A 26,175-nucleotide genomic window follows, 5' to 3' on the forward strand; every position below is an offset into this window, starting at 1 on the left:
AGCCAACACACTTCTTTTTACCCTTTTCTTTTAGGCAAAAAAAAAAACAAAATAACAACTTACATAAGGGGAACGACAATTTTGCAGATTCATAAGGGAGGAATGACAATTTTCTTTTAGGCAAATAACTCTACTTTCATTCACTAACAGAGAGTCCAACTTTGTATTTACAAAAAGGGGAACGAAATTTTGCAGATTCATAAGAGAGGAACGATAATTTTCTTAAATCTATTCTACAACAATTTTACCTGACAATACTAGCAATTAGTGTATTCCGTAAGGAAAGAGGGCATCCCAAAGCTATGACCCAGTTCCCATGAAGAAGCTTGAGAGATGAGCCAAACTTTTGTAGTTGAAAGGGGAGCTTCAGATTTTATTTTCACAATGGCAATATCAGAATGAAAGTCTGTATTAACCACATGACTTTCAAATGTTCAACCTTCTTGCATTGTGATATCAACTCTGTGGATCTCCTTGTAGATTCCTTCAATTCCAGCTAAACAGCATTGTAGATCCTTGCTCCAAACGACCTTGTAGACAGCAGGTACGTTCTCTGCTGCTGGGATGAAGGTGGATGAGGAAAACCCTGGATGGACTCCCTGCCGCTGAGCTGAAGAAAGATAGGGAAAGGAACCAGCTGGATCTCTTGTAACCAGCAATGAAGAGGCAATTTCCTGCGGATGGGCTGAAGGGAATGAGATGGCAGCCTGCTGGACCTTCTGCTGGTGGGCTGAAGAAGATGGGAAGGAGCCTTGGAGAGCTCTTCTATGATCTGGACAGGAGAGCCAAAATCCTTAACAGAGAAAAAGGCTTCACGGCCGAGGAGAGGGCACGCAGCTGCTAAAGGTGGAAGAGAGCTCCACGCTGAGAGGAAGACACCTGCAAAACCGAAAAAAAAAATCAATCGGCCTCCTCTCTTTCCATCCAAAACCTCCTCTTTTAAAGAATTTTGAGCCTCCTTTCAAAAAAAAATCGCAACTTCCTTTCAGAGGTTCCATTACATCTTTTTGAAAAAATTTGAAACTGAAATTTCAATGTTGTCATTTTCAAAAGGGGCGAATCTTATGATTTAAAAAAAAAATGGTTCATTTGCCTAAGTTTTAGGTAAAATGAAATAAAAAATTTGGAATGCTCGGCTGTGGTGTCGTTTAATGTTGTTTCCTTTTGAAAATAAATATCTTATGCAAGCAAATAAATAAAAAGAAATAAAAACGAATAGTGAAATAAATGAGAGGCTTTTAGGGAAATGCCACCTCAACCCACTTTTAAAATCCTTTTGAAAAATAAAGTTTTATTTTGTTTTGGAAAATCTTTTATTTTCAAGTGGGGTGCCACATGTGTGTTGGCCCACTAACTATAAAAAAATAAATAACATTAAAAAATTAAAAAGAGGAATTTGCAAATTGGTGCCATCTCCGGGTGGGTCCCGCTTGAGAATAAGAAACTTACCTGAGAATCTGAGTGTGATGCTAGTTCAAAGGCGGGTCCCGCTCCATTTATTTGAAAATAAAATAAAAAAACAGAAGAAATAACTTCTCTTTGGACTTTTTATAATACGAGATAAAACTTTGTCTTTTTTCAAGAATTTGGAAGAAAATGGGCTTTCAGGGCAAAAATATGTATAAAGTAAATGTAAAAAAATTTGTAAAAGTCTTTTTGCAAAAAGTTTTTAGATAAAATCTTTAAAATCAATATCCAAATATCCAGATTGTTTTCCTGATAAAACTTTTGTAATTCAAAGTCCTGGGGGTAAAATGGGAAAGGTTGGCAATTTTGAAACCCAGGGTTTTGAAATTAATTTTGAAAAGAGTTAAAACTTGAATCTGGATTGAGAATTTTGAAATCGAGAGTTTATGGACCTCAAAATGACATGTTGTGCAGTGAAATGATATGAAATGTTCATGCAATGTTATGTAAAGACATGTTTCAAGAAATGCTATTCTGAATCAAAAAATGGGAAATTCTAGCTTTTTGTCAAGAGTAGAATTTTGAAAGTTTTGCAGTTTGAAGATGTTTTTGAACCCAAATATAGAAATTTTGAGGCTCAAGAATAAAATTTTAGACTTTCTGCAAGGTTCAATCTTAGAAAATGACCATTATGCCCTTCATTGCTTCCGGAGAACTGAAATGTGATAATTGGTGGAGATGTCTGGAAGGTGAGTGAAAAATTGGGGTGTTTACAAAACCGAAGTTGAAATTATATGCCACGTACCTCGGATTTCGGTTTGGGTATATCGGCATAACTGGATTGGACAAAGATGATCTGAACCTAGAGTTAGGGTTAGGGTCCTACAACTATTTTTAAAATGATGAATCTTAGAGTCAGCCTTTTAAGGCATGTTGTATGTGCATAAATGTTTGTGCAGGATGTGACTGTTTGTATGTTACCTTTATTTCTCTCATATTTTCTCCAAAATATTTTTCTGAATATCCATACTCTCATCTTTTTCTTTTATTTTCTCAAACCCTGGATGATTTTCCCAAATATCCAATTTCTTTCAAAACCCCAGGCAATTTTTCCATTCTATCGTTCTACTGGATCTCGAACTTCCAACTGCATTTTATATCCTGCTTGCAAATTTTTCAAAATTTCCTATATTTTTATAAGTCTGATTCTGAGTCTTTCTTTGTTTTCAGTCCGATGGCATCCAGTCAAATCGATCCTATTTTTCCTGAAGGTCACATCTTCTACGAGGTGCGACAAGGTCATCCTGAACATCGAGCCCTTAGCACCGGAACTTTCATTCCCCGGTGGTACTATTCATGGCTCAAAAGTTTTTCTCGCATGTTCCCTAACCATTTGAGCGAGTGTGGATTAGAAGTGGCGTCAGCAGTCGGAAAGCAGACCATCAATGGCAACCTGATCCACGCAATGGCAGAGCGATGGAATCCACGAACGTGCACCTTCTGGTTCCCATGGGGGAAGATGACCATTTTAATGGATGAATTTTCAAAAATTATGGGATTACCAGAACCAGCCGGTCAGCCAAGAGATTCGTTAGAGCATCAGTTGCTGATCAATGTCAAAGGTTTGGACCCCCGAGATTCCTTAGCTCGTATGACAGGTCGCCGATCTTGGCCCCTAATCCAGTTGGACGGAAATCAATACGTCAATCTGCTTGAGTTGTACCATTAATACAGGACATTTGTTGAAGTTAGCTTACTATCAAGGATAGCTAGAGAAAGAATTCAGAATGCAATGGTTCTATGCACTGTAGGATTAGCCCTTTTCCCAGACGGACAAAACTACATGGGTATCAGGATAATCCAGCTCATGAGAAGATGGGAAAGTCGACAGACCAACCGTCTTTCCATAGCCATGGCGGCGCTCGCTTTCCTATATCGAGGTTTGACTTATTTCTCACTTGAAGAATCTATTTTAGTTGAAGGATGCATTTACGAGCTTCAATCCTGGTTCTTCCATCACATTCCAGCCCGAGCAAATTCTTTCAGATACAATGGTCAAGAACTCTTTCCAGTGGCGCAGTACCGGTCCATGATTGACAGCATTCAAGAAGATGACATAGTTTGGGACTACTTTGATTGATAATTGTCTCCTCATAGATATACATATGCTTATGGCAAGCGGTTCAAATTGTTGGGACAATTTTTCTGCACTTACTACCAACCGAAAAGATGTGTTTGGCAGTTTTCCCAAAGGCAACAGTACATTGAAGCTAGACTACTATCAGAAGCTATGGCAGAATTCGATCTCACTTCCGCATAATGGTCCAGGGCATATCATTCTGCCTGCTACGGCTGAGATTCCTTCGTTTCTCTTAAATTCTTTCCTGGTCCTAGAGTGTCTACCGACTATCATGAATGGTGAAAAATTGTTTGTCCTCCACCTCTTTGTCAAGATCAATAAAAGTTCAATTTTTCTCATTCCAATGAAATTTTCTCTCCTTCTCTTGTGGTTTGACGACCTCGCCTAGGTAACAAGGCATATTTTCATTGTTCATTTCTCTTGCAAAAAGATGACAACACAATTGTCGTGATTCCTGCGACGACTCAATCCCTAGTAAAGATTACAACAAATATTTCTTCCAAAAACCAATTCCTTCAGAATCTAATCAGGTTTTTGCCCTGCAGAGAGCATCCACAACATTTGATGGTTCGAACAAGATAAGGAAGAAAAACAACATCACCTCAGTACTCCTCAGCCTCAGAAAGAGAAATGGATTCCCCCAGATCCGTCAGAAGTCAAGATCAGCAGCAAGAGGACGATGGCATAGATCCACAGACATATGCTATGTTCTAAAAGATGATAAACAAGATGATGAGTGAGCAGCCCGGGACCAGTTCAGAGAAGAATCCATTTAGGCAGAAGTTCCACGGTCACAAGGATAGGAAATCAATAAAGACTTCCAAGAAGCAGATACAGCCAGAGGAAATTTCAGATGGAACAGAATCGGTGGAAGACACCGATGAAGAATATGAGGTGCCTCCAACATTTCAGAAACATGGCCGAGAGCAAAGGAGGAGCTGCAAACCAAAGAGTGAGGTCGCTGAAGACCCCCTGCAAGCACAGTTCAGGGAAATGGCTAGAGTTGTTAAAGATCTGCAAACCCGCGACAAGGGCAAGAAAGTCTTTACTAGTGAAGACTTCTATGATGGCCTAGAAGGAGACAAAGATCTGGAGAATCTACCGCGCAAGTTCATCAAGTTCGACGGTTCTGGCGACCCAAAAGCTTATCTCGCCACATTCTTCGCAGGGTGCTCAAGATTCAAGAGAGATAACAGAGCACTATTTCTATGTTTCGCCCGCAACTTGGAAGAAGTTGCAGCTAAATGGTATGTTGAGCATATCAATCCCATCGAACTCAAGGAGTTCGATAAAGTTATAAATTTGTTTATTGAACGCTTCCTGTTCAACACGAAAGCACTCCCAACATTAAGTCATCTCTGCAATCTAAGGCAGAATGAAAACGAATAGGCATGGGATTTCATCCATAGATGGAGATCAGCCTGCAACAAAATGAGGGATCCTATATCAGAAAGGCATGCTTTATCACCGATCCTCAACAATTTTTCGCAACCTCTGAGAGGATTAATCTCCACCGCACCATCCCGAACATTCATTGCGCTGACTGAACGAGCCGAATGGCTTGAGCTAAGCGTGGAGAATGGAGTCTATGAAGGCTTCACATTTTCCAAGAATAATCCCCAAGGTGAACAAAAGAAGAGAACTCACTTCACCTACTCTGACAACAACAACTGTTGAGAAACTCTGTTTTGATGTCACATAATATGATACACTGTCTTATTTGATCTCATATAATATGATAATATGTCTTCTTGAAAAATGTTATATTATGACTGGATATGCTTTGCCATATATCTAACGAGTATTTGATGCAAGGATATCTCACTCAAAAAGGATGGAGACCACATGTTCAAGTACAACTAAGGTGCAATCATACTCCTTGAAGAAAAAGCTTGTTGAGCCATGCACTCCTAAAGACCATCTAAAGAGATCGGCTACCTCAAGTTGAAGATTCTTTTCTTCTTTAGAGTCATATGTAACAGAACCTTCAGAAGCATGCATATTGCATATTACATACTCACTCATAAAAACTATTTCATAAAAGTATACGATAGTTTCACAAAGCTCCTTTTTGAAAACAAATAATTGTACCTTCTTACAACCCTTTATGAAAAAGGTATTTTGACATGATTTCAATATGTAATAATTGTACCTTATATCATATACAAGACAACTTGAAAAGTAATGATTTTAAAAGAAGCAAAAAGACAAAACATGAAATCGGCTAAACAAAAAAAACAAATATAATATGTTTTGAAAAGACTCTAGTTACCTTCTTTAAAGAAATTATATGTTTTGAAAAGACTCTAGTTACCTTCTTTAAAGAAATGATTTCAAATATAGGAAAAAGACAAAACATAAAATCGGCTACACAAAGAAAACACATATAATATGTTTTTAAAAAAGACTCTAGTTACCTTTTCACAAAACCATAGAATGTCGACTTACTTAAAGTCATCATTCTCTTTGTATAGCATTAAATACCTCTTGTAAGAAATCTTTGTTAATATCCATCTCAAGAATGTCGACTTTCTTAAAGCCTTCATTCTCTCTGTAGACTTTGAAAAACACAACATAAAGAAAACACTTGACATGACTATGTACAAATAAATATCTCAAAGCATTCATTGTACTTATACTCATTTAAAGTAAAGAAGTACTTATGTACCTCAAATCATTAATTAGAATAAAGACAAAACTACATAATAGCCTACAATCCAACGTTCAATGTACTATTGTAAGAAATAATTTTTTTACATAAAATATATAATACCTAAACTATTACAATGACTACTGTACCCCATATTTTACTTTTATGGAAAGAAGACTTTTTCAAACATCCACGAATTTGGTTTTTGAAATGACATGACATTTCACATCTCAAAAAAGGCTACGATTTCAAAAAGACAACGACTAGTTTTTTAAAGCTATATAAACACACTCAAATGAACTATTCAAACAAGGGAATAAAATAGACAAGTGAGCTTACAACGAGAAAAATACTTATTCGATATTTGAAAGAGAGCCTAGAAAAAGAAAGAGAAAAGAAAGAGAAAAAGTCAAAAATAACTCTTTGACAAAGAGTATCTTCTGAGTGACAAACAGAACATTCTTAGAATCCTTCATTCGTGCATTCATATCATCCTGAAGGTTCTATAGGAAGTATTGTAACTTTCTGTTATTCACTGTATTCCTTCTTTGTTGAAAGAAGTAGACCTCTGAGAAAGAGGGTGTTGCCCTTCTCTGTTGAGAGAAGAAGACCTCTGTGTAAGAGGGTGTTGTCCTTCTCTGTTGAGAGAAGAAGACCTCTGTGGAAGAGGGTGTGCCCCTTCTCTGTTGAGAGAAGAAGACCTCTGAGGAAGAGGGTGTTGTACTATTTATCCGGTGACTCGGATGTTATAGTGGAAAGCTCAAGTGGTTTGCTTGGGGACTGGATGTAGGTCAGGGTTTTGACCGAACCAGTATAAATCCTGTGTTTATTGTGTTGTGCCTTATTGCTTTATTTTTTATTATATCAACTTGTATCGTATTTCACTATTCACCCCCCCTCTAGTGGAATTTCATTTGGTATCAGAGCAGGTTTGTTGGTTTCGACATAACAAGTCTTCCAGCACATATGGCATCTACCTCTTATGCTCGTGATATTGAAGGTCAACACGCATCTCGTCCTCCTTTCTTCAACGGCTCCAACTATGGATACTGGAAGTGCAGAATAGCTATATTTCTCAAATCCATAGATTTTGCTGTATGGAAAATTGTTGAGCATCCATACACATCTTCTTCCGCAGACTATAACTTATGGTCTGATGAAGAAAAGAAAATGGCAAACCTAAATGTAAAGGCTATGAATGCCTTATATTGTGCCATCGATCAGAATGAATTCAATAGAATATCTATATGTGAATCTGCATATGATATTTGGCATTCTTTGGAGGTTATTCATGAAGGAACCAACAAAGTGAAAGAAGCCAAAATCTCATCTCTTGTCAGAAAATATGAGTTGTTCAAAATGAACAAAGATGAACCCATCACAGAGATGTTCACCAGATTCACCAACATCACCAACGATCTGAAATCTCTGGGTGTAACCCACTCTCAGACAGAAAAGGTGAAGAAAATCTTGAGATCTCTCACAACTGATTGGGAGAAAAAGACTACTGCTATTGAAGAAGCTCAAGATTTGTCCAAACTTACCCTGGACGATTTAATAGGCAATCTTATGGCCTATGAAGTTCATATGAAGGAAAGAAGGGAAGAGGAACAACCTTTGAAGAAAACTCTAGCCTTCCCAGCCCTTTCTGAGGATGAGGACTCAGAAAAAGAAACTGAGATTGCGCTACTCACCAGAAAATTCCAGCGCTTTATGAGAAGGAACCGGCTTCCAAATAAGCACAAAGAAAGAAAAGACCCAAAAGAAGATTCTATGTGCTACCAGTGTAATAAGCCAGGTCACCTGAGACGTGACTGTCCTCTTCTCAAAAGAAAATCCAAGACTGAGGAACCAAAGAAAAGGTTCTTTAAGAAAAAGGCTCTGCATGCTCAATGGGATGATTCAGAACCATCCACCAGTGAAGAGTCAAATGATGATGACACAGAAACCGCCAACATGTGCTTTATGGCAGAAAGCTCTGTAAGTGAATCTCTTGATTTCTCCTTTGAAGAACTTCAAAATGCTTTTCAGGAACTTTTTGAAGAATCAGGGAAAACGATTCTAAAAAATAAACAGTTGAAATCTGAGAATCTAGAGCTCATTTTGAAAAATGAAAAACTCAGTATTGAAAATACTGAGTTACAAAAAAAAAATCTTCTTATTACTTCTTAAATCTCTTCTACCAGCTCCAAGACTAAAAATCTGCAAGTACAAATTTCAGAATTAAAAAGTAAAACTGAGAACCTTATGAAAACGATTTTCAAGTTTACTAAAGGAAAAGAGAACTTGGATAAACTCCTATCCTCTCAAAAAGTGTTTTTTACAAGAATGGTATTGACTACTCTCATTTCAACAAGCCTTCTTGTATGAATCAAAAGACCACTTTTGTGAAAAGTTTTTCTAAACCTAATAAGAAGTATTATAATTTTAACTTCTTGAACTCCTCTAAGGCTGTAGACAAACCCAAATCTAAATGGATATGGGTTCCAAAGTCTAACAAAAAGGGACCCGACTGGGTACCAAAAAGAAATTTTACTTAATGATTTGCAAGCTCCAAACAAGAAGAACAGATGGATTCTAGACAGTGGATGTTCAAAATACATGACTGGACATTCAGACCTCTTTGCTGTTCTTCATAAAAAAGAAGGAACTGTCACCTTTGGAGATAACAACAAATGTTTGATAATAGGTATTGGTAATATTGGAAATATAGATAAACCTCTTATCAAAGACGTTCTCCTAGTTAAAGGCTTAAAACATGACCTTCTAAGTATTAGTCAAATGTGTGATACAGGTTATAATGTTAGCTTTAATCATAATGCTTGTCTTATAGCAGACACCAACGAAAATATTATCTTAAAAGGTATAAGAAAAAATAATATATATAAACTATACCTAGAAAACATCACAGAACATTGCCTCATAGCTAATAATGACTCTCAACATCTATGGCACATGAGAATGGGTCATGTCAATTCTAAGTACATGTCTAAATTAGCTAAAGATAAGTTAGAACGTGGGTTACCCAAAATATCTTTTAAAAAGGATTATTTTTGTGATCCATGTCAATTAGGAAAACTGTCTAAATCATCTTTTAAATAAAAAAATATCATTTCAAGCAAAAGACCTCTAGAGCTTCTCCACCTAGATCTCTTTGGTCCTTCTAGAGTAGCTAGTCATAATCACAATAAATACATTTTTGTCATTGTAGATGACTACTCAAGATTTACTTGGGTAATATTTTTGAAAAACAAAAGTGATACATTTTGTCAATTTGAAATTTTATGTAAAAAATTACAAAATGAAAAATCTTGTTCTATTGTTAAAATCCGTAGTGACCATGGAGGAGAATTTGAAAATGAACTTTTTGTAAATTTTTGTAACTTGCATGGTATTTCTCATAACTTTGCCTTTCCTAGAGCTGCACCTCAAAATGGTGTAGTAGAAAGAAAGAATAGAACCCTTCAGGAATCTGCCAGAACTATGCTCCAACACAATAATCTTGCTAAATCTTTTTGGGCAGAAGCTGTTAATACTGCATGCTACATTACAAATAGAGTTTTCATTAGACTCTTATTAAATAAAACTCTCTATGAATTATTCTATGACAGGACTCCAAGAATAGACTATTTCAAAGTCTTTGGATGTAAATGCTTTATCCTAAACACAAAAGATAGCCTAGATAAATTTGATGCTAAATCTATTGAAGGCATATTTTTAGGATATTCAAGTCATAGTAAAGCATACAGGGTTTTCAATAAGAGTTCTAATTCTATTGAAGAATCTATGCATGTTAGTTTCTGTGAATCTATTGATCAATCTGTTCATAAGCAAACTAACGATGATGATGTTGAAAGTACAGATTTATTTTTAGATAACACAGCTAAGTCTAATGAAGATGATCATCAAAGAACATTTGTTGATATCAAAGATCATCCTCAAAAGCAGATTTTGGGAGACCTGACAAAGGGGGTTCAGACTAGAGCTCAGCTAGAACGGATTGCAAATATGGCATTCATTTCTCAACTTGAACCAAAGAAGATTGATGAAGCCATCATCGATGAGTTCTGGATGCTAGCCATGACTGAAGAACTGAATCAATTCCAAAGGAATGAAGTTTGGGATCTTGTACCAAGACCAAAGGATCATCCGATCATTGGGACAAGATGGATCTTCAGAAACAAGCTAGATGAAACAGGTAATGTTATAAGAAACAAGGCCAGACTAGTAGCTCAAGGATACAACCAGGAGAAAGGTATTGATTTTGATAAAACATTTGCTCTTGTTGCTAGACTTGAATCTATTAGAATGTTTTTAGCATATGCAAGCTATATGGATTTCAAATTATATCAAATGGATGTTAAAAGTGCCTTTTAAAATGGTTTTATAAATGAAAAAGTTTATGTAAAACAACCTCCAGGATTTGAAAATGAACAATATCCAGACCATGTTTTCAAACTAAAATGTGCTTTATATGGCTTAAAACAAGCACCTCGTGCTTGGTATGACAGACTCAAAACCTTTCTATTAAAATTTGGTTTTTCTGTAGGCAAAGCAGACTCGACATTATTTATGAAAATAGTGAATAATCATACCCTAATTGTTCAAATATATGTAGACGATATCATCTTTGGATCTACTAACAGCACTCTCTGTGAAGAATTTTCTAAGTCCATGCAGAAGGAATTCGAAATGAGTATGATGGGAGAACTCAACTACTTTCTTGGACTGCATATTAAGCAAACCAAGGATGGAGTTTTCATCAATCAATCTAAGTATGTTCGTGAACTTTTGAAGAGGTTCAACATGAACTCAACTGCTTCAAAAACCACTCCTATGAGCACTACTACTGTTTTGGACAAAGATGAAGATGGTAAGTTTGTGGATACAAAGGTATACCGAGGTATGATAGGATCACTACTATATTTAACTGCTAGTCGTCCAGATATTATGTTCAGTGTTTACTTGTGTGCTAGATTTCAGTCAAATCCAAAAGAATCACATCTTAAAGCTGTAAAAAGAATAATGAGATATTTAAAAGATACAGTTGATTTTGGATTATTCTATTCAAAATCCTCTACATTTGATCTAATCTCATACAACGATGCTGACTTTGCTGGAAGTAAATCTGACAGAAAAAGCACAAGTGGAACATGTCATATGCTAGGGCACTTACTAGTATCATGGTTCAGTAAGAAACAAAACTATGTATCCTTATCAACTACTGAAGCTGAATACATTGCTGCTAGCCTAGCTTGTACACAAGTTATCTGGATGAAACAAACCTTAAAAGATTTTGGTTTAAATTTTGAAAATACAAGTATTTTCTGTGATAATACTAGTGCTATAAATTTATCTAAGAATCCTATTTTACACTCACGAACTAAGCACATTCAAATAATACACCACTTCTTAAGAGAACAAGTCTTAAACAACATAATTAAACTCGAATTCATCCCCACTAATCAACAGTTAGCAGACATATTCACTAAACCATTGAAACATGAAGACTTTACACGAATTAGAAGAGAACTAGGAATATGTAAACTAAGTGACTTATAAATTAATCACACTTATTAAAATTAATACTTCTTATAAGTTATGTTAAAATCTTATTTTAAAGTTTTTTTTCTTCTTATCGATTTTTGTTAGTCAAACTAGGTTTCCATATTCACGTATACTCTAAACTCTTATAAGACACATTCTTTATGTCTTTCAACTTGTCATCTTTCAAGTACACATCCATAATGACTCCTTGTCCTATTTCCTTTCACTCATATCCATAAGAACTAATTATATTAAAGTAAAAGCTATCATGACATTGTTCACATCACTCATCTCATAACTCCTTTATTATTTTTATCCTTTTGTGAAAACTTCTCTTACGATAAGTTGGTTCACCTTAAACATGATAACATATTATTTTATGAGAAATCTCACTTTTCAAATTTTAGTCAAAATCGAATGCTTATCTTTTTAGTTCTTTTTACCTTCTTCTAAAGATCTAGTTGTTATGTTTTACGTATAATTTTTACTATATCATTTGTTATATCATATATTACTTACACTCCATTTCTATCTTGTCTTCCTTTCCTCCTATCGAGACACTCCACTAAAATCTTAATACCTTTTATAAAAAATTCAAATGATTATCCTCTCGTACCACCTTTTAAGTTGCTATATTTCACGTAAAATTTTACTACATCATCTATTATATCATAGCTTAAAGAACAATCTATTATCATCTCTTCATGCTTTACATCTTTTACGAAAAGGTGTTGTAAAATTCTCTTTTCAAAAACTTGTACTCCACTCATAAGTACGATTTGTATCACCTTTTTATCTCTCTCTCTCTCTCTCTCTACATTATACGAAGTACCTTTCCATCCGTGATCATGACTCTCTCATATATTTTATATCTCTCTCCAATCGAGATTCATTAAAACCTTGTCCTTTACTCCACTTTATGTCATACCTCTCCTATCCAACATCAAGTGATTGGTGTCCTTTTTGACCACTCTCATTTCTCTACATATCCGTATCACCCTTCTTATATCTATTCACACTCTTTTCACGTATACCAAAATATACACTTCTTAAATAAGAAATTATTGCATCTCCTCATACTCTCATGTTTGTCCTATTCCAAACTCCCTCTTCACGATTTTGGAATGCTTTCACATAAAGTAAATTCTTGAAAAAGTTGTTTGTTCTTATTAGGCCATTATTCACTCTATATCTATTCTTCATGATCTTCACGAAAATCTTTAAAACTCTTGAATCATTCTCTCTCTCTCGTGTAATATGACACTCCATACTCAATTCATGACACTTCTCACTATTCAAGAAACTCGCCCATAGAAAATTCGAACAATTATTTAGAAACCATGTCATTCTTAACTAATATAATACACTATCTTCCAAAATTGATTTGATTTGTCATTCACAAGCTTTTTCTTTTACAACTCACGCATTTCCTCTTTCCACTAAAATCTAAAAATCCTTCACTTCCAATGTCATTTATTTCTTATCACCATTATTTTTCTTCTTCTATTTATTAGATTGATTCATATCTCATTCCCCACGAATTTCTCTATTCTCTTACAAACTCTTTCCAAGTTTTATTTCTCTCTTGCTCGTTCTTCCTAAAGCTCTTGCCATGGCTTCCTCCTCAAACAATGTAATCACTGCCGCCGATCTAAGGTATCCCGATCTATTTCACCACTACAACTCTCTTTGCTCACGACCAATTCATGAAGGTAAATTGGTTCACTTCGACAACTTCATATTATTTGACTTAAAAAGATCTCTCCCCGAACTTAAACACTTACTAGGATCTTCATCCCAAGCTGCCTACTATCCCGAACTCGTCCGACTCTTCTACACAAATTTTTCCTCTGATCATGAGCAAACTACCATCACCACCAAAGTCCGAGGACGCCTGATGTTCTTTAATGCTTCCTCATTAGGCAGAATTCTCAACCTTCCTTCCACCGGCATAAACCTAGACAACATAGTACCACTCGACCGGTCGGTACTTCAAAAAATTCTTCTCTGCACCAACTGCTCACAACTTCCCTGGCACATAAGGAATCTCCAACCTCATGCTCAACTGCTTGCCCAGATTTTTCTCCACAATATTTATCCCAAATCTCCACGCAAGGGATTAGTATCAAGAAAAATCTCTCTCCTTCTCTACGCAATTTTTTCTTCTACTCAGATAAACTGGTCCAACATTCTTTTCGACCTTTTTATTCGCTATCAAAAATTCCAGCCTCTTCTTTTCGGGTGTTTTATAACTCCCATTTTAAAATACTTCAAAGTACCCCTTCAAAATGAAGTTATCCTCTATCCCTCTCAGGTCCTCGATACTACTTCCTTCAATCTAAGGTCCCTGCACCTTCCCAGCTCTGATGAAGGAGATCCAACATCCAACAACTTATGTTTTAGACTGTACTAGCTGTACTTTATTTGGTCTTTAATAGCTTTACATTATTTTTGTCTGTAATAACTTTATATTATTTTTGTTTGTAATAACTTTACATTATTTTTGTCTGTAATAAACTCTACTTACTCTGATCCCTGCCTTTTTGTCCATGACAAAGGGGGAGAGAAAACCTGTCTCCATTATTGGAGAAAAATACTCGTATTTAACATTTTTCAATATTATTATGATAAGTATTATTTCTATGCATAATGTCTTTTTGACAGGGGGAGCATATTTTGTCATCATCAAAAAGGGGGAGAATGTTGAGAAACTCTGTTTTGATGTCACATAATATGATACACTGTCTTATTTGATCTCATATAATATGATAATATGTCTTCTTGAAAAATGCTATATTATGACTGGATATGCTTTGCCATATATCTAACGAGTATTTGATGCAAGGATATCTCACTCAAAAAGGATGGAGACCTCTTGTTCAAGTACAACTATGGTGCAATCATACTCCTTGAAGAAAAAGCTTGTTAAGCCATGCACTCCTAAAGACCATCTAAAGAGATCGGCTACCTCAAGTTGAAGATTCTTTTCTTCTTTAGAGTCATATGTAACAGAACCTTCAGAAGCATGCATATTGCATATTACATACTCACTCATAAAAACTATTTCATAAAAGTATACGATAGTTTCAAAAAACTCCTTTTTGAAAACAAATAATTGTACCTTCTTACAACCCTTTATGAAAAAGGTATTTTAACATGATTTCAATATGTAATAATTGTACCTTATATCATATACAAGACAACTTGAAAAGTAATGATTTTAAAAGAAGCAAAAAGACAAAACATGAAATCGGCTACACAAAAAAAACAAATATAATATGTTTTGAAAAAACTCTAGTTACCTTCTTTAAAGAAATTATATGTTTTGAAAAGACTCTAGTTACCTTCTTTAAAGAAATGATTTCAAATATAGGAAAAAGACAAAACATGAAATCGGCTACACAAAGAAAACAAATATAATATGTTTTTAAAAAAGACTCTAGTTACCTTTTCACAAAACCATAGAATGTCGACTTACTTAAAGTCATCATTCTCTTTGTATAGCATTAAATACCTCTTGTAAGAAATCTTTGTTAATATCCATCTCAAGAATGTCTACTTTCTTAAAGCCTTCATTCTCTCTGTAGACTTTGAAAAACACAACATAAAGAAAACACTTGACATGACTATGTACAAATAAATATCTCAAAGCATTCATTGTACTTATACTCATTTAAAGTAAAGAAGTACTTATGTACCTCAAATCATTAATTAGAATAAAGACAAAACTATATAATAGCCTACAATCCAACGTTCAATGTGCTATTGGAAGAAATAAATTTTTTACATAAAATATATAATACCTAAACTATTACAACGACTACTGTACCCCATATTTTACTTTTATGGAAAGAAGACTTTTTCAAACATCCATGAATTTGGTTTTTGAAATGACATGACATTTCACTTCTCAAAAAAGGCTACGATTTCAAAAAGACAACGACTAGTTTTTTAAAGCTATATAAACACACTCAAATGAACTATTCAAACAAGGGAATGGAATAGACAAGTGAGCTTACAACGAGAAAAATACCTATTCGATATTTGAAAGAGAGCCTAGAAAAAGAAAGAGAAAAGAAAGAGAAAAAGTCAAAAATAACTCTTTGACAAAGAGTATCTTCTGATTGACAAACAAAACATTCTTAGAATCCGTCATTCGTGCATTCATATCATCCTGAAGGTTCTATAGGAAGTATTGTAACTTTCTGTTATTCACTGTATTCCTTCTTTGTTGAAAGAAGTAGACCTCTGAGAAAGAGGGTGTTGCCCTTCTCTGTTGAGAGAAGAAGACCTCTGTGTAAGAGGGTGTTGTCCTTCTCTGTTGATAGAAGAAGACCTCTGAGGAAGAGGGTGTTGTACTATTTATCCGGTGACTCGGATGTTATAGTGGAAAGCTCAAGTGGTTTGCTTGGGGACTGGATGTAGGTCAGGGTTTTGACCGAACCAGTATAAATCCTGTGTTTATTGTGTCGTGCCTTATTCCTTTATTTTTTATTATATCAACTTGCATCGTATTTCACTATTCACCCCCCCCCCCCTCTAGTGGAATTTCAACAACAACAACAACAATCGTCATAAAGGGCAGAAGAAAGATTACTGCTAAGGCACAGACAATTCAAACAACAAAGGTGATAAAAAAGGAAAGCATGCTCCTCAATATAACAAGCCCCTTTAGCAAGATCAAGGACCAAAACTGCGTGAAAAGGCTAAGCATGAAGGATGGAGCTACGAAAAAAAATTCACTCCTCTCGACCAATCACTTGAAGATGTGCTCGAGTATATGTTGTCAAAAGAAATGATCAAATTGCCTAGACTGGCCGATCCTCTTATGCCTATGGGGAAATGGAAAGACCAATTCTGCAAGTTCCACAGGACAGTGGGACATAGCACGGAGAACTGTTTCGTTCTCAAGAACATTGTGCAAGACTACATTGACAAGAATCTTTTGGTGGAAGGAGATGAAGAAGAAAAAATGGACATTCTCAATCGTCCATTCCCGCCGCACACCACGGCAGTAATTGATGATGCATAAATATCATGTTTTATTAATACATTTTCACTGCATAAATGCATCATCTATAGGTTTAAAGCATACACTTAGGTGCATAATGATGTTAGGGAGCTCTGGTTCGAATTTCATCAAAATCGGAGTTAATTTGAAGGAATTATGACATTTACAGTGTAACAGGTCAAATATCAGATCCGATTTGAGAGATTTGGATCCAGACGCCCATTTGGACTTTGGATCTGGACCAAATTACATGGATTTAACCCAACTCCAGCCCACTTAAGTTTTGTAAAAACATTTTCTAAAAAACCCCTGCAGAAAGAGGCGCCCAGTAAATATTTTATTTTTAAACCTGTTTTTGTAAAATGGCCAAAAGAACCAAAATCGTCAAAAGAGGGGGGGCGCCCATTCCAGCCCTGTCTTTGCCTTGGTTTTCATGCCCTAGGGGCACGATTCTAGCTCCAGCCCCCTTCTCATCTTCCACCTCCTTCCATCTCCATTGAAGACATGGCGAAAAGCTTGAGATCCAAGCCTTCTACCTTGTCTCCCTTTCAAATCTTTTCATTTCTTTATCTTCCATGTTGTTTAATCTCCATTGTTGCTGTGTTTTGCAGGTGCAGCAGAGGTGGGAAGCATCTATTTTCGTGTGGAAGTGCGAAACACTCCAATGAGAAGGGCCGGCTCTACCTCCATCCGGTCTTCTACGCCCCCCGATCGAGAATCGGTTCACATTTCATCCTCGGTGGATTTCCAACGTGTTGCAGCTGTAGGACATGGTACCATGGCGTATTTCCAGCATCAACGAGGTCCCGAACGGTGCAAAGCCAAGCAAAGTCCGCTCTTCTTCATCCCCCCACTCTTCGGATCACCCAAAAGGTAGGTCTTCTCATCCATTGCTTCTAGTTAAAACCTATCATGTGTGTGTGTAATATGTGGGTGTTTTTCTGTATTTTTGTCAGCCTTAGTGTAGATTTTGTTCGTGCAAAAGCCAGCACGTAGGGTGTTTAGGTGGGTGCTTTGTTTAATTATTTCATTTTCGTTCCAACGTTGGATATAGTTGAATATGCGTGTGTTTTAAATTTACTATGTGAAAGGTGTCAGTGTTTTTCAGTATGTCCCAATCTCATATATCTTGTTTGATCGATTTTGATACTTTAAGAGTCGTGTAGGTGTCATTTGTGGTCTTAGGTGTTTTTAGATTTTCAGAAAAGTAAGAGTCGAGTTATGCGTGGTTCATGTTTGTGTAGATCGTCTAAATCGAGTATTGTTTTTCTGATTTTTAGGTAGAAAGTCCAGCAGCCCGTGATATTTTTCTGTAGTTCCTTATTGTATTATTTTAATTTCAATGTATGAGTTATTGTTTGGTTTTGATAAATGTTATTCTTGTCGGATGTTATTGCTGAATTTCTGTTTTGTAAATTTAGGATTAGCCGATTATCTTAGGTTGTTAATGTAGCAGTTTCTGTGTTATTTCAATTCCCAGCATAGGCGTAATTTAATTTTAGTGTGTCTTAGTTTTAAACGTTCAAAAGTAGCATAGCATAATGTAGATCTTGCTTAGGGGGATTCGTTTCATATTTTAGTTTATTGTAGATTGCATATTAGGTTTGTTCAATTCGTGTTTGGTAAAATTTTCTGTAGAAAACAGTTTGTTAGATTCATTTTTGAGATGTTTTGATAGTTAGGTTAGTCATAGGTTAAATAGAATAGTTATAATTCTTAATTTTTGTTTTAGTTAATGTAGTACTAACTTAGAATTGTAATTTTCGTGTAGTAGTTAATAGAGATAGGTTTGATTTTTGGTAGCTTTCCCTTTATGCCCTTTGTTTGATTTGTATATATATTAAATTAGTTAGATTAATTTCATTTTAGTCTAGGTATGTAAATTCGTGTAGATTTGAGTCAAGGGGTAATGTGGTCTTTGTATTGAGAAAACGGTTTTGATATGAGGCACCTCCTTCAATTCCACGAATTTTCATTTAAGGAAATCTCTATTTCCTAGCCCAGTTATAAATGATGTATTTTTCCAACAAGGCAACCCTTTGGAATTCTAAAGGGCCTTTTAATGAGGGTTACACGATTTTTGGAAACCCTTTGGAATTCCAAAGGTCCTTCCAAAAAGCCTTTACACGAGTTTTGTGGAAGTTTTGAAATTCTAAATGGGCATTTAAAAACATCCCAAAACGTGTAAAGGGCTTTGGGAAATGTTTTAAAAAAGGGAATTAATGTTTATGGAAACAATGAAAAATGTATTTCCCAATGGGCTGGACGATTTTTGAAGATGAGCTTTCCCAATATGCATTTAAGGCAATTAAGAGGAGAGCTTCATTTCCCAATCCAATCATAAATGCCTTCTCATTTTCAAAGTTGGAAACCCCTTTTGAATTCCAAAGGTCAAGCTAAATGTGGCTACATGTTTTTAGAAAAGATTGAAAATTTGAAATGAGCATTTAAAGCTAATCCAAAAACGTGTTTGGTGTTTTGGGAAAGGTTTTCAAAAGAAGTTAATGTTTTTAATGAAAAATGGGCTGGACGGTTTTTGAAGTTGAACACTTTCCTAAATGCAATTAATACAATAATGAGAGGAGAGGTTTCATACCAAATTCGTGGATTGCTATTTTTATAACCCTATTTATTAGTGCTTATTTAGGAGTTAGCATTAATTAGGTGTTAATGAATTAATTTAGGTAGTAATAGTGTAGATTTTGTAAAATCGTGTAAGGCTAGTTAGGTATGTTTTGACTTTAGTTATATTGCATGTAGGGATGTTAATTAGGTAGATTAATTAGATGTTCACTAACTTAGTAAGTTGTGCATTAGGATTAGTTGGTCAAAATCGTATATGCTTAGGTATTAACATTAGGTTGCATTTAATTTAGGAATTAATTAGTAGATTAACCCTAAGTAGCTAACTATAGTTAGTTGTTAACCTAGAGTTAGCTAAGGTGGCGTGGACCCTATTCAAGCATATCCAAAACCGCCACCTAGTTCCTCCCTTAACTCTAATTAATTAGCCTACTATTAGTCAACTAACCCTCGTTAGTTAGATTAACCCTAGGTATTTAGTTAACCTAACTAACCCTAGTCGAATTTCCAACTAAACCCTACCTAATCCCAATAGCCGAGCCTAGTTACACCCTTCTAACCCTAACCGACCTTATTTAACCCTAGTCTAGCCCTATCATTAGTTAACTAACCCTATCCTTAGGTAGTTAGTTTAACCATAGTTAAACCTAGTTAACCTAAACCGCCCCAAGCCAAATGCCTTAGTCGACCCTACATTAGTCAAATCTCTAGTTAGTCTTAACCGCCATCTACTAACACTATCCAACCCTATACAACCCAAGCTAAACCCTAGTTGAAGCCGTAGTCAATCTTAGTTAGTTATCTTAACCGAGTCCTAGCCTTAGTTAAATCCTACTACCCAAACCTAGTCGACCCTAGTTAAACCTTAATCAACCTTAGTTAGGAACTAACCGACCCCCTAATCTAACCCTAACTGACCCCTACTAACTCTAGTTGAGTTAAACCCTAGTTACTAGTTAGAATCTAACCCTAGTTAGTGTAACCGTAGATTAGTAGTTGTGTCATTAGGTTAGAATTAACATTAGATTAATTAGTTCATTAGGTAATCATGTTAGTTAGATTATGTTAGATTTAGTTAGATTTGTCATTTAGGTTAGATAGTTAGTGTTTAATTTAGTTAGTAAGTAATTTTAGCTAGTTAGACTAACCGTAAGTTAGAATTAATAATAGAATAGATAGTTAATTTAGTTAGTGATATTAGATGTTATAAATTAGGTTCAATTAGAGTGTAGATTAAATTAGATATCTTATTTAGAGTATTAGTGAGTTTAGGTTAGGTTATTGCATAGATTTTATAATTTAGTTTAATTGTTATTGTTTTCTGTATTTTAACAGTAGGATAGGTTCAGTTAGGACTGTTTTTGTACGTAGTTTACTGTCCAAAGGTCAATTATGGATTCAAAGGGATGAATAGTGCACTGAACCAAAACCCTAATTTTTACCCGATCGTGCACTAGCTAGTTCATGTGAATTTTTCGTGAGTTTTCTAAATATTATTTTTCTATTCTCTACATTGGTGTGTTAACTGTCTGCAGACCAAATTTCAGCTCGATCCGAGTTGATTTGGTCTGGTTTTTAAGCGTATTATGAAAACAGCTTTTTCTGATTTTGAAATTTCGAGTTCAGCGATTTCCCAAATTAGCTTGATTTTGAAACGCTTCGTTCTGGAGATCCAGAACGTATTTTTCACTTATTTAAAATGTGTCAGATTCTTGGATCTGTCTTTTATAGAATAGAAGTGATTTTACTAATTTTGGAATTCGTTTGACCCCTCAAACAGTCATTTTGCGAAAAGCTGTCAGAATCCATTTTTGCCTTCTTTAGGGACAAAACAGTCTTTTAAGTAATTGTTTAATTTCGGGTAGTTTTACTGTTTTCTAGTTGTGTAATCAGTAAATTAAGAGTAATTAGAGTGCTTAGCTTAGTTAGTTTACTCAGTTAGTATAATCTTAGTTTTAGATGTTTAAATTAACTTTAATTTAATTTAGAAATAGTTTAGAAATAATGTAGATATAATCTAGATAAATTCTTGATTTAGTTACTGACTTTGTGTTTTTATTGTGTAGGTTGTTAAGTTAGAACAGGTTCACAGGTGTAATTCAAATATAATGTGCGACTGCACTTGATGTGAAAAGACAGAAATGCCCCTGGAGACCTGCAGAAGACTTAACCTCCGATTTTATTTTATTTTCATAGTTTAGAATGTTATTTAATGTAAATTGTAAACATTGACATAGTTGTAAACTTTTTTTTTATTAATAAAGTGTTATTTTAGAATTAATTCAGAATGTTCCCGTTCCCTGTGGATTCGACCCGTACTCGCCACTTCGGTGGAAAGTCGGTTTTATATCTTTGGTTGACGATTTTCCCATGTTCTTATTGAAAAATATTGTTTAAAAATATCACTTCCAATAGTGCAACCAGTAATCACTGAACAACCCTTTATGCCTCAAGAACACATCAAGCCGTGTTCTTCTCAAGATCTCCAAGTTCAGCATCAGGTTTTGGTGTTACGACAAGCAGCACCAGCCACTAAGAAGATGAACATAATTTCAGCATTCGGCAAGCTGAAAGTATCTGAGGAACCTATAAAGTCATCTCACAAGAAATTAAGAAGAATTCCTGAATTCCTTAATCAGTTTATCAAACCCATGCCGGAAAAGGGAACGTAAAAACCACTGACTGCTTTGTCCAATGTTTCAATTTTGGACTTAGCCAAGAGTTTCTGCAAGCACCAATAAGTACTGGACAATTTGCTCAGAAAAATTAAAGTCAAACCCAGTACCACACCTGAAGACATGGCACAAATCGTAAATTCAGCCATGACAAATGCGCCAATCACCTTCTCGGATGAGGACCTTCCAAAGCCTCACTCCTTTCATAATAATACCCTGTACATTGTCGTTCAAATAAGAGGAATGTCAGTGCCACATGTATTGGTTGATGGAGGCAGCAGTCTCAACATATGTCCTGAAATGACAGCAAAGGCACTAGGCATCAAGGAAGAAGAGTACATTCCAGATCCTATCACTATATATGGATTTGACAATCATGGTCAAACAGCTAAAGGCAAGATATTTCTGGAAGTGTTCATCAATTACTCAGTGCATTCCATGCTTTTTCATGCGGTCAATGTGCCACTCACCTGCAATCTACTGCTCGGAAGAACATGGATCCATAATGCAAATGCAGTACCTTTCACCCTTCATCAATGCGTAAAATGGTCCAAAGGTGGAATGATTACAACAGTATTGGGAGAAGACCCAAAAGAAAGGCTCCCACAACCCATGATCCCTCGACCGTCATTCACAGCAGATATCCCTAGCATCAAAGAAAGTGAAGAAATTAGTCTCAGAGAAAATCTAGAAATACTCCAGACATCAGAGTCATCTTTGTACACTGTGGCCATGACTTGATGGAGAGGTCCAAAATTCTTCAAGATTGGAGGTCGAATCAACTACAGCACTATCAAAGATCATCCATTGTTTCCACAATTCATGAAAGCAAGAAATGGATTTGATTTACTTCTAAAGCATGGTTATCAACCCTTTAAAGGACTGGGTAAAAATGAAGATGGTCGCATCGAGCCAATGATTCAAAAGCATCGTCCCCATAGAGCAGAACTAGGGTTTTTTGGCGAAGGCTTGCAAAAAAAGACTGCTTTTGTTAAGGGGGCACATTGAGAACCATTTGTTATTTCCTTTCTATTCTTTTCAAAATAAATGTTTAATTCTATCAATGTCTTTGATCAATTCAAAATCAATAAAATTTTAAGTTTCTTTGTCTATCTGGATGCCATCTATTTCTTTTCTCTACCTCCTAATTTTATAATTCCAATGTCACTTATCATAGTTCTTTTCAAATGATTGTTTGTCTTATGATGAGCAATTTTATCTGAATCAAATTTCTCCTCCAAAATTTCAGAATGTCTTCCGAGCAATCAAGAAACTCGTTCTCAATCTAAAGGCTTTCCAGAAATCGACAGCAATTCACTGAGTCAAAGCAAGCACAGAAGATGGCAAGGTTATAAAGTAGTCAGATGATTATGCAGAATTTGATCGATCTCTTCAGGAATTGCCAGAATTTTCCTCAATTCAGAAGCAGGATGAACCATCAACTCTAGTACAATATCCGACTGAAGATGTCAATATCGGTTCAGAGGACAATCCCAAGATTTTAAAGATCGGTACCAGTCTAAGTCGGGAAGAAAAGGAAAGGCTTACAAATTTTCTCAAGCAACATAAAGAAGTGTTCGCATGGACATATGAAGATATGCTAGGTTTAGACCCAAAATTAGTCGAACATCGTCTCATTTTGAAGCCAGATGCTAAGCTAGTCAAGCAGAAGCTGAGAAAAATGGATCCCAGAATAGAACAACAAGTCAAAGAAGGGCTCGAAGATTTGCTCAAAGCATGATTCATTCGAACTATTGACTACCCGGATTGGTTAGCCAATATTGTCGTTGTTCTAAAGAAAAGTGGTAAAGTGAGGATTTGCATAGACTTCAGAGACCTCAACAAAGCAACTCTGAAGGATGATTATCCACTTCCAAGTATTGATCTTTTGATCGACAGCACGGCGGGACATGCCATGTTTTCTTTTATGGATGGGTATTCCAACTATAACCAGATTAAGTTGGCCGCCCGCGACCAATCAAAAACTTCCTTTACTACGCCTTGGGGCACTTTTTGTTATACCGTTATGCATTTTGAGCTCAAGAATGCTGGAGCAACATATCAACGGGCAATGGCCATAATTTTTCACGACCAGATGCGCAAAATCATGGATGTGTATGTTGATGATATCCTCGTGAAATCCAAAGAGGAAGATGATCACATCGAAGCTCTTGATCAAATGTTTAAAAGGCTCATTCTTTATAAGTTAAGGCTTAACCCTTAAAAGTGTGTTTTTGGAGTCAAATCAGGCAAACTGTTGGGTTTTCTGGTCAGCAAAAAGGGAATTGAAGTTGACCCAGCCAAAGCAAAGGCTATCATTGATATGCCACCCCCGAAAAATCTCAAAGAACTGTGTAGCCTTCAGGGACGCATGCAATCAATTTGACGATTTATTTCCAACTTGGCAATGAGATGTGAGCCTTTCAATCACTTACTTAGAAAATGAGTGAAGTTTGAATGGAGACCAGAATGTCAGCAATCATTCGATCATATCAAGAAGTATCTTCTTAATCCTCCTATCTTAAAACCGCCAGAATTAGGAAAACCTCTTCTGCTATATATCTCAGTCAATCAAGTCGCATGTGGCGGATTCTTGGCACAATACAAAGAAGGCAGCTTGATAGAGCACGCCATTTATTATGTGAGTAAGACTTTCATAGACTATGAAAAGAAATACTCTCAAATAGAGAAGACCTGCCTAGCTCTGGTGTGGATGTGTCAGAAGTTAAGACACTATCTGCTGGCATCTGAAGTCAAAATCTTGTCTAAACTCAACCCCCTAAAGTACATTTTAGAGCAACCTTTTCTCAGTGGACGAATCGCCAAATGGCAAGTCTTACTGATGCAGTATGACTTAGAATATGTCTCACAGCAATCAATTAAAGGTCAAGCAATTGCCGATCAATTGGCAGATTTTTCTTTGGTAGAAGAAGTAAAAGTCGAAGATGACTTCTCTGATGAGCAAATATGCAATATCCAACAATATCCAATCTGGAATTTATTTTTCGATGGTTCCAAGAACATGGCCGAAATAGGCATTGGGATCTTATTAATCACTCCTGAGAAAGAGAGATTCCATTTTCTCTCAAGCTAGATTTTCAATGCACCCACAATATGGTCGAGTATGAAGCTCTGATCCAAGGTCTAAAGGTTCTACTAGACTTCAATGTCAAGACAGTGCATGCTTACGGCGACTCATTACTCGTTGTCAATCAAGTCCGAGCCGAATGGCAAGTGAAAGATCAAAAGCTATTTCCCTATCAGAAAATCATTTCAGTTCTCGTCAGCAAGTTCGAAAAATTTCAGCTCTTCCATATCAAGAGAGATTTTAATCAAGTGGTTGATAGTCTAGCCAGCTTAGGCTCCATTATGGCATTCAAGAATGGAGAATCTTGTCGCTTTTTTGAAATCGGCAGACTTGACCAACCTGCCTTCCTTTCAACAGAACAAGTAAACCAGGCTGAGCAAAAGAAGAAGCCTTGGTATTACAATATCAAAACTTTCATAGAAACCGGTGAATTTCCTCCAGAACTCTAAAAGAAGGAGCAGCGAGCAATCTAGCGTATGTCTACTCGATATTTCATTATGGCCAATGTCCTTTATCGTCGCGGATTCAGTTCAAAATATTCCAGATGCTTAGACGAAGACGAAGCCAAAGAAGTCATGTGAGAAGCACACGGAGGCATTTGTGGTGGCCACGTCGGTTACCAAACCCTTGTTAAGCAAATCATCCGAGCAGGTTACTATTGCAAGACTATGCAGCAAGACTGTTACCATTTTGTGAAGATGTGTGTTTAATGTCAGATACATGCACCCTCTATTCATGCTCCAGCAACATATCTGCAATCTATTGTCTCTTTATGGCCGTTCTCTATGTGGGTCTTTGATGTTGTAGGTCCCATCACTCCCTCTGCTTCAAATGGCCACAAATACTTCCTTGCCGCAACAGAATATTTCACCAAGTGGGTAGAAGCTATCACCCTCCGCACAGTAGAAGGCCGACACATGGTCTCTTTTATTCACAAGAGAATCCTTTGCCGTTTTGGCATCCCGCATGACATCATGTCAGACAATGGTAGTCACTTCAAGAATGAAAGGATGAAGACATTCTGCTCAAAGTTCAAAATCTATCATCATTTTTCCGCTCTCTACTATCCTCAAG

The 26,175-nt window shown here is 36.0% G+C and overlaps 1 protein-coding gene across 1 annotated transcript in view; it reads right to left on the bottom strand.

The window, feature by feature from the left end:
* Nucleotides 1–496: 496 nt before the first annotated feature.
* Nucleotides 497–26,175, bottom strand: part of LOC149843155 (uncharacterized) — a 42,390-nt gene continuing 16,711 nt past the window's right edge. Inside the window, exon 7 of the mRNA XM_090000843.1 lies at nucleotides 497–879. Coding sequence (XP_089856969.1) covers nucleotides 497–879 — 383 coding nt within the window. The remainder of the gene's footprint in view (nucleotides 880–26,175) is intronic.

Source organism: Nuphar pumila, chromosome 3 (assembly GCF_984573655.1).
Source record: "Nuphar pumila chromosome 3, dmNupPumi1.hap1.1, whole genome shotgun sequence".
NCBI classification, from domain to species: Eukaryota; Viridiplantae; Streptophyta; class Magnoliopsida; order Nymphaeales; family Nymphaeaceae; genus Nuphar; species Nuphar pumila.